Source organism: Durio zibethinus, chromosome 7 (assembly GCF_047325235.1).
Source record: "Durio zibethinus cultivar Kanyao isolate XHJ-2024 chromosome 7, ASM4732523v1, whole genome shotgun sequence".
NCBI classification, from domain to species: domain Eukaryota; kingdom Viridiplantae; phylum Streptophyta; class Magnoliopsida; order Malvales; family Malvaceae; genus Durio; species Durio zibethinus.
Window position 1 is genome coordinate 23941327 of NC_143168.1, and position 9965 is coordinate 23951291.

At 32.0% G+C, this 9965-nt stretch overlaps 1 protein-coding gene across 1 annotated transcript; it reads right to left on the minus strand.

Annotated features, from left to right (window-relative positions):
- Positions 1–4541: 4541 nt before the first annotated feature.
- Positions 4542–6910, minus strand: LOC111277086 (NAC transcription factor 47-like). Its single transcript, XM_022863235.2, has 3 exons — positions 6584–6910; positions 6113–6438; positions 4542–5546 (listed from the first exon to the last, which is right to left on the minus strand). The coding sequence occupies exons 1-3, from the start codon at positions 6744–6746 to the stop codon at positions 4965–4967; spliced, it is 1071 nt and encodes a 356-aa protein (XP_022718970.1). The 5' UTR covers positions 6747–6910; the 3' UTR covers positions 4542–4964.
- Positions 6911–9965: the final 3055 nt, after the last annotated feature.

Consider the following 9965-nt stretch of genomic DNA (forward strand, 5'->3'; position numbering starts at 1 on the left):
AATGTTTTTAACATGCTATGTTGAAAGGAAACTTTAAGTTTGTACATTGGGGGTATTGGTTTAATATTATTGTTATACTTAATATGAATACACTATGTGTACTTATTAAATTACTGAGTACGATTATTTCAGAAAAGTATATTAATATGGCAACGTTATCAGTTTTAATTTCGGATGTGTGGTCAATTTTTTGAAATACAACAATGTTCATTATGCAAATTCCAAAATGTAATTTATAGTATCAGATATATAAACTAAATATTTTCTGGGCATAAATATACAACTGACAGCAAATGTTTTTCTGGGTATAAACCTACAACTGACTTCACATATAAAATATCAATTATGTTTTTTTGATGCAATTAATGAAGGCATTTTTAGCAAGAAAATGCCTTCAATCACCTTTAATAGAAAACATTGAAGGTGTTGTTTATCAAAATCGCCTTCAATAATCCCCCAAAAAAATTATTGTCTGGAATATTAAAGGCATTTTGGGCAAAAAATACCTTCAATAATACAGACTAAAAATTAATCGAATGAATTATGAATGGCGTTTTCCTACGGGTAACACCTTCAATAATCCTAACAACATGTTTATGAAGGCATTTTTTGATATAGCCGCCTTCAATAATCCGACAATTAAAATTTATCGTTGAGAATATTAAAGGCGTTTTTGGATATAGCTGCCTTCAATAATCCGATAATTAAAATTTATTGTTGGGAATATTAAAGGCGTTTGGAGCAAGAAACACCTTCAACCATCTCATCCAAATTTTGTCTATGGAATATTGAAGGCGTTTCTTACAAAACTGCCTTTAAAAATCCAAAAAAAAAAAATTTATCGATTAGATTATAGAAGGCAAGTTCGGTCAAAAATACCTTCAAGAATCGAGTGCATATTTTTGCTATTGATTATTAAGGGCGTCTCTCCACGAAAAACGCTATCAATATTCTATGAAAAAATTTTTAAACCAATTAATGAAGGGGTTTTTACCAAGAAAATGCCTAGAATAATCAATAACAAATAATCTGTGCCTAAACCTAAAAAAAGGCTAAAGGACGGATCAAACCAATAATCTTATGGTAAACACCCGTACGATCTAAACAATTTGATAACCTTAATATTGAAATAATTTTTGTAGAAAATAAAAAAAATTTAATAAGCCCGAGGAAATTTTTATTCTAAATATTAAATGCGTTTCTTGTAGACAACGCTTTTATTAATCTCATATAATTTTTTATGACGTGATTATTGAAGGTGTTGTCTGCCAAAAATACACCTTAACTATTCACCGAAACTTTTAATAAAAAATATTTAAGGCTTTTTAATCGAGAAACGCTTCTAATATCAAGTCTTGGGTGACGTTTATAAGTAACAACACTGCTATTTGAATATTTAGTGGCGTTTGGATAATAAACGCCTGAAGTTTTATGAAAACACGGAAGTTAACGGCGTTTGTAAGTGAAAGGCCTCTATAAAATTACCGCTAATACGCCATTTTGCTTTAGTATATAATCCTATTTTTATGCTTATGAATATTCAAGAAATTGATTTCATCAATACAAAATGCAGTCAATTATTGGGTTTTCTTGCATTTTCAAATTTTATCATTAGTAACTCTTTTGCATACCAATTAATCAAGTGATAGGAAATAAAATCTCAAAAATAGTGATACCATTAAACGTTTTGAAGCCTTTCTTCAATTTCTTAGTTTTTCCAACCCCCAATTCTAACAAACAGTACGTTTCTCATAGAGTTGAGAAGCAGAACCAGAATAAGACTGAAGGTGATCAGTAAAAGATGGCATGTGGGGTCTAAGACAATGATGACCTTTACTTTGATGATGATCATCAAAGCTTTCTTGACTACTTTCATGAGCAACATGTGTAACATGTTGTGAGCAGTTGAATGAACTTAGCTCAGGCTGCTGGCTACCACCACCACTATGGTGCACATCAATAACATGGCTTGGTGGTGGATCAAATTCGTGGTGTTGATGATGTGGTGCTGCTAGTCTTTCTTGGTTTTCTTGATCATCATTTCTATGGTGGTGATCAGTGTGAGAGTGGCCATGACCAAAAGGGAATTCCATTTGTTTGATTTTGATCTAAACAAGAAGAAGCAGCTGATGTTCTTTATCATCTCCAGTTTTGTAGTATGACCAGATTTGTTTGTTTTAATTTGTTCTTTTTTCTCTTTATATAGGCTTCAATTATGGTGAGTCCAAATTAGCTAACTTGAATTAACTTGGAAATTAGAAATATTAAACTACCTAAATATCTAATTAGTAGAATGTTAATTACAAAGGAAAATATAAATTGTTGCATTAGTATTATTGAAGTTTTCATTTATATATTTATCTTCTTTATTCATGAAGAACTATTATCTACTCATCTTTAAAGTGTCGATGATGATTCATATGCTCAATAAGAATTTTTTGTAGGGTCCTAACTGTCAAAATCATTGTCTACACATCTTTCAAGTGTCGATGATGATATGGCCTGTTACAACTTACAAGTTGCCTAAAAGTCTTTGTGATGATATCAATGTGGCCATGACTAAAATGTGGTGGAGACAAAAGAAGAATTCATTGTAAGAGCAGGAAGCAATTGGACACAGGATGATAGTTTCAGATCGTTGGCAGCCTCTAATGGAAGGATGGATTAAAATTAACAGTGATTGGTTTCTTGAAAAAAAAAAAAACTGGAAAAGCAGCCATTGGTGTTATTGGTCGAGATCATAAAGCCAAGTTGGTTGCTGGGTCTGGGAAATATATTAAAACTGATGATGCTTTATTGGTTGTGGAGTTGGCATTTGAGAGAAGAAATGGCATCAAATAATCGGACAACTATTAGGCATGTGAAAGAAGAAATGGCTGGCTGGCTCCAAGGTATGAAACAAAAGAAAATACATTTTCCATGTTTGTTTTTACTTTTCAAACCTAAACATATCCTCTCAGTTTTAAACAAATTTCCTTGTACAAGCCATTACAGGCTTGCAGCTACTACTCTAGACTACTATTCTTGTTCATTTTCAGGTAATATAAACATTGAAGATAAGTTCAGATTCTGCAACAGATAAAATTTTACTATAACAAGCTTCCGCCTGCAATAATTGCTCAAATCTAGCCAGATAAACTATGACTATTTTAAGTAATTATAACCTTTCAACTTGATAAGGTTTTAAGAAAACTTTTCAGTTGCAAAGTAAAAAGCTATAACTTAGCTTAAATTATATAGTAAAAAAAAGGGTGTAAGATGAATTCGGAGTTTAACTAATTTGATTTATGCAAAAACTCTTAGGAGGTGGTATTAAACAAATTTAAATTTCAATACTTGCAATCTCTTGTCATATCCTCAAGCTATAGCATCCTTCGTACCAAAAAAGTCTACAATCATGCTGCCTAACTTTCCCATTTGATTGAGACTAACACTTTTATCATTGTGGTTTTTTTGTTAAATTTCCCATTTCTAAGTTATGGGATTAACTAATTAGTAGTAAATTTTCAGTTTCTCCTAAACCATTTTGTAGAAAGTAAAATTTACCCTTGTTTTTAAGCATAGAACCAAAGAAGATAGGAAACAAAGTTACTGTTTCTTCTGTTAGTCCATGGAGGGTTTTGGGGGTAAAGTAAGCTCTTTGAACTGATTAAAGTAAGAATATCAGTATCCAGCAATGTTCTGCACAAGCTTTTCTTAAGGAGGCCCCATCAATAATTTAGACGTTTCTTAAGTTACAAGCATAATCGATCTACTATCTTCTCAAATCAAAGCAAATGTGAACAATTAGTGTGATTATAACAAGATTTCTTCTTTAATTACTATAAATTATAGTTAGGAACTAATCATATGTCATTATATGTCATTTCTTGAATGTTTGCTAATGACAAGATTAGCAAATATAGAAACAAGATTAGAGGATATTCCTGTAATCTTCAATGCTTGATGGGTATTGCATTGTTTGTCACTGCTCCCATATTTCGTTGTATTTTAGTGAAGAGGCAGCTACCTAAGTTGTCTCTTATCGGAGCATCAAACGAATAAAAAAAATTTAATTAGGAGTGTAAGCAAATAGAATGTTAGATAAACAGATTCGATTTTTGTTTGTTTATTAAATTAAACAAATGATTATGAATAATATTTTATAATTATTAATTAATCGAACAAATCATAAATCTAATAAAATTCATTTATATTTGAATTTATTTACATTTTTAAATTTAACTCAAAAAAATAACATAACTAAGAAGTGTACCTACTTGTTAACTTGGCTGGCCAGAGAGATCTTGTAGGTTCTTGTCTTTAATTGAAATATTTGATTAACACCATGTAAATTTTGGGTTTAATTATTGGGAAATATAGGGTATAACAGATCATTCATAAATAAATAATAATAAAAAGAATTTAAGTATCCAATTCCCATCCAAACGTTCTTCAACTTGTTTGTGTTCTTACTCGATGGGAAATGACAATCTTGATTCCACTTGTCTTTGGCACAACAATTGGTGTGGAAAATTGGTGATATAAAGTAAAGTATTCGCTTGAGAATAATAACCTTTTTCCTTTTCTTTCATTAAAAAAAATATACATCAAATCATCAAATTCAAGCAACACGCTATTTACAAAGTGTGAATTTGATCTGCCATTTCCACCACTACATAAAATTTTCTACAAAAATCATGAATGATTCCTTTTTAACTCCTTTTGCAATTTCTTTCCCATTATCTTTTGACTATGTAGTGGTATCAGCTTTTTGATACCACTCCAAGGAGTTTAATGTTTCTAACCCAAGTTTTATCATTTTTCCTACAGAAAAACCAAACACGCTTCCTTTTGTTCACACCTTCACCAACGCTAGACGAGCTCAATCGTTGGTTATTCTTTTCATCTTCCCGCTTCATTTCTTTTCCATATTCCACCTTTTTTTTGTTTTTTTTTTTTTTTTTATTTTAGAAATTTTCCTTTTATCCTTGGAATTGAAGGTGAGGACTTAAAAGTAGACTCTGGTTGAAGAATGACTGGCTTAGGAAGTTGTATTGAGTCATGTCATTTTGGCTGGTGCTATTACTGTAACTGCAAGAACTGATAAGTTTCTTTGATGGGTGCAAGAAATCCTCATCAATGCTTGAGTACTGGCGCTTGAGTTTGTTTTCCATGTTTGGAACTGAAGAGCTCAACTGGGGAAGCTTTTGTAGCGACATGCTGCCGCTGTTGATGGTATTGGTGTAGTTATTGATCGGGAGCTGTTCAAGGTTCGCAAAGCTGAAAGAAGGTGATTCATATGCAGTTGTGTTGCATTGGTTGTCGGCGAGGAAGCTACTCAGCATTGAGTAGTCCACGGCATCTAACAGGTTGGAGAAGGAACAGGATTTCTGAGGCTGGAGGGTATTGTTGCTTGGAGGACTTTTCAGGGCAGGCAAAAGGGCATCCTGAATGAACAGTTCTGCTTCCTCTTCCTCTTGATCCAGATCACTTGTTGCTGCTGTTGATGTTGAAGATAAAGCATGGGACTTCTTGTAGATCCGGCAAAGAACCCAATCATCTAACTGAAAAAATACAATAAAAAACAGAGAAATAAACTTAGATCAGTCACAAGATTCCTGCCAAAAGATTTCAATATTTCATTTATCTAAATACTTTCTTAGTAAATGTGCATGCCATTGCCATCCAATGAGTTCTCCTAAGACCCCCAACCTAACTAGAACATATCATTTTTAAGAACATTAATCAGAACAGGATGGCATGAATGTGTAAATGAAAATGTCAGGGCTGAGGGGTACATTTGAACATAAAGTAAAGAATAAATGGTTCAATTAGAATTGCACCACATTACATGTCATGTAAGTTATAAATCCACTACGTAAAATGCAATCATTGATTTTTTTTTTTGAAGGGGAAAAATCAATGTCGTTATAACAATTATCACAGCATAAGTTGAATTTTCAAGATCCTACAAAAATGCCATCATTTTATATTTTTCACTTCCTTTTCTAGTGATGTATATCATAGTTTCCAAAAACCTTCTCTTAACTCATGATAAAAGGTCAATTTTCTTGATGCAACAACTCAATTTTAATGACAATCAAATGCACTGTTTAGAGATGAGACTCACCCTCATGGAGCAATCTTTAGACTTCGCTGGCCTATTGTTGTAGTTGGAGTTAGGGTTCTCAGCAAGGCGATATTCATGCATGATCCAATTAGTCTTTATCCCCTTTGGAGGCCTTCCCTTGTAAAACACCAGAGCTTTCTTTACACCAATATTCTCTTGCACTCCACCCCCTCCGGCTACCATTGAAGATGTAACTATAACCTTATCCGTGCCAGTTGCTTTCCAGTAGCCGGACGCAGCTGCCCTGTTAGGCCTTGCACCGTTAGGGTACTTGCGGTCTCTAGGACTGAAAAAGTACCATTCTTTCTCACCAAAGGCAGCTCTAGCTGATCAAAAACAACAACAAACATAACATTTCCACGTCAAAGCAAGCCTTAACATGACAATAACAACACCAAAAAACACTCTAAGAAGCTATTTTATGATTTCCAATGATGATAACATGAAAAGGGTTGTTAAAGAAAACCTCACCTGGTAAGTCCCAGGGATCAAACTTGTAGATATCGACATCGGCGATGATGGAAACAGGGAAAGGTGAGGAACTCACCTTCTTCTTTAGATAATGAAGGATGAGTTCCTCATCTGTAGGATGGAACCTAAACCCTGGAGGCAAACTTGATTGTGGGTGCTTCATGTTCTAATCAAACTAACTCGACAAAGCTTAAAATAATTCAAGTTGAACTAAGTTATAGACTATAACAAGCTCGAATTCAAGAAGAAAGAAGCAAAGAAGGGCCCTCCAGGATTGGTTTTGGTGGAAGCAAAACCAAAACCAACTCAAAGAGATAGAAGGAGATTGAAATTTTTGGGAGCGGATAAAGGGTTGGCCTTTTATGGAGGTAGGAGTTTTGTCGTTATGTGGAAAAACAAAGAAAAAAAATGGAGGGGATTAGGCCAAGGAAGGAAGGCACCAGTTGCATAATTTGGATTTCAAAGGGTCCCACAACGCGTGCCAGCTGTTGAGCCTTGAACATTATTGGTTCCCCTTTGGACTTGTCTTCACCTTCTCCCACGAATGGGAAAAGATGGCGGCTTATTCATGGTCATGGATGAGCTTAATCTAATGACACATCGTTGTCATTTCATAAATCTCACCACGTGTCAATCTTCCAATGTTTTGGCATTTCATGCGTGAGACTAAAGTAAATTTTAATATTTATAATTTTTTATTTAAAAAAATATATTTTTCATAAAAGCATTTTCCCCACACTATGCCTCTTTTCTACTATCTTAATTATAAATTCACTCAATTAAGATCTGACATGCCATAAAATTTTGCTAATATTTGTGAATTTATAAACAAAAAATTTATAACAAAATAAAATTTCACAACCCTATTATTTTTAGTCGATGTAAATATGCTTTATATAATAATTTTTCAACTGCAGAAGAAAAAAAAAAAAAAGTGTTGCTGTTGTTGTTGTTATAGTTGTGGCAGTCCTAATCATAGTTGCCGTAAATATGTGCAACTCTTTACCTGTTCTTTAATTTTCAATTTTTACAAGGATGTTTGCCTTTAAAATGGTTATAAAAAGGAAGGTAAAAACAAAAAGGGTAAGGCTGTTGAAGATAGGGCCGTGGGAGAAAAAAGAGAGAAGGTACTGTTTGGAGATGACAGATAAGATTGGTCAAAATTGGGGTTCGGTGGATTAAAGTGATAGATTGATGAGTGAATGGTAGTCCTTTACTCCCTAAGTGACAAAAGGTTTCAAGACCATCATTTGAATTGTGAACATTTCCCATTTGAATCAGAAATTTTGAGAAATTAAAGTACCATTTCAACCATTTTTTTTTTATTCAAAACAAGTAACCAACAGATATGTTAAGATTTTATTATCAATGCAAATGAGTGCATTTTTAATATCGTTTTAAAAATAAAATTAAATTTAGATAAAATTTAAAATATTTTTTATTATATTATAAAAATTATATATAATCTTAGAAAGGAGATAACAATTTATTTCAAATTACATATATAAATGAATTTATAATTGGAGGATATAGAGAAAAAAAAAAAAAAAACAAAAGATCTTAATCACAACTTTTGGTAGAATAGTGGATTGAAGACCAATTGATTTGAGTGTTCAATACGTTTTAAATGATTGGAACTGATGTGCGAATAATACAGTAATACTAGTAGCACTATTACTTCAATGCTTATCCACAATCCACATTACATATATCTTATACTATATTTATTTATTTATTTATTAATAAAATAGACCAAATGATATAATTTATCACTTCTAATAATAAAATTTCTTGCACCTGCCCCCAACATTCTTGATTAAGAATTTTTTTTTTTTTATTTGTCAAAGGAGATAGAGTCTTACATTAAGAGAAAAGAGAAGATTGAAGTCGAACTTCAATCATATGTCTTCTTAAAATTTTTAAACTGGGCAAAGTAGTAAACTGAATTTCACATAACTTTTTAGTGTAAACATGAAAGGATTATGTCTCTAAAACAGACATCCAAGTCTGTTCTCTCTCAACTTAATATATATATAAAGCAAGAAATTGCTAACATTCCTTTTTAAGCTTAATTAGTTTGAGACGTCTGGACCTAGCAAATTATTATTTTAATTATTCCCAATACTTTCATTTGGAATCTGCAATTACTAAAATTAAGATTTGAACACGTGATCAGAACCCTCCCATCGTCCCACCGCAGATTTTATGTTTTATGATTAAATTTTTAGAGTTTAATTATAAAACGTAAAGTTTCAATGATTAAAATTTTTTTATCATGCATCTAAATCAAACCTAAAATTTTGACCTGGATAACCACCGGTATCTATTATTTTTTATTTTTTAATTATAGAATTTTGGACTATATCTAAAACCTAACCTATCTTGGTTTTTTTTTTTTTTTTTTCTAATGCTTGGCTATGTCAGCATGATCCTAATCAAGGTTAATTAGTTATATAAGCATGAGGCAAACAAGCTCTTAATCAAAGTTAATTAGTGACTAATGCATGTGGCGCGCACGTCTAATCTCTCTCACCCTGAAATCAATAGTTTCAAGCAATAGCTAAGTCTACCTGAATTTTCTTATTATATTATCTAGTCCTCTTTCCCATACAATGTGAAAACATGACCATCATTTTTATAATTCATCAAGGGGAAATCCAATAGCTTGAAAGAAAAACAAGAAAAAACAAAGCCAAGTCAATCCTTGAATAATGTTCCCACACACCTACGATGCAAACGACATGGATTACGTGCATTTTTGGTGGGTGAGTTTTTGATTTAGTCATACATTCATGTACCAACAAGAATCTCTCTTCAATGTCCCTACCCCAAAAAAAAAAGCAAAGAGTCATAACTAACATTTGATAATTTATATATCCAAATTATATAAAATATTTAAATTTATATATTCGTGTCTTATGTTACATAAAAATTACATATCATAATTCATATTAACATGAAAATATAAAATTTATTTTTTGGTTTTATTAAATTCATATATAATTATTGTTAAAATTTTAAGCCGTATCATTTTCATGTTATATTTTCGTACATATTTAAATTATATCATCATATCATAGTTTAAATTATTAGACATACTTATAGCAAGTTATGACTCCTTCATTCCGGACAATGACGGGTGTATATTATATAAGCACATAGGTAATTCAACCACAAAAAAGAACATCACTAAGAACACATAAAACAACTTTTTCGTGAAAAACTCGACAAATTACGTGGTTTTTAATCGATCACGTGCTCAATTAATCTAGTTTAGTTTCCTTCATTAGGATCCAATCTCATTTTTTAATGAGGTAGACTAAGAGAAGTTTGCTTTCCTATGCAAACGGGCTGAAATTTTAATGTCAAAAGGAGCAAACCA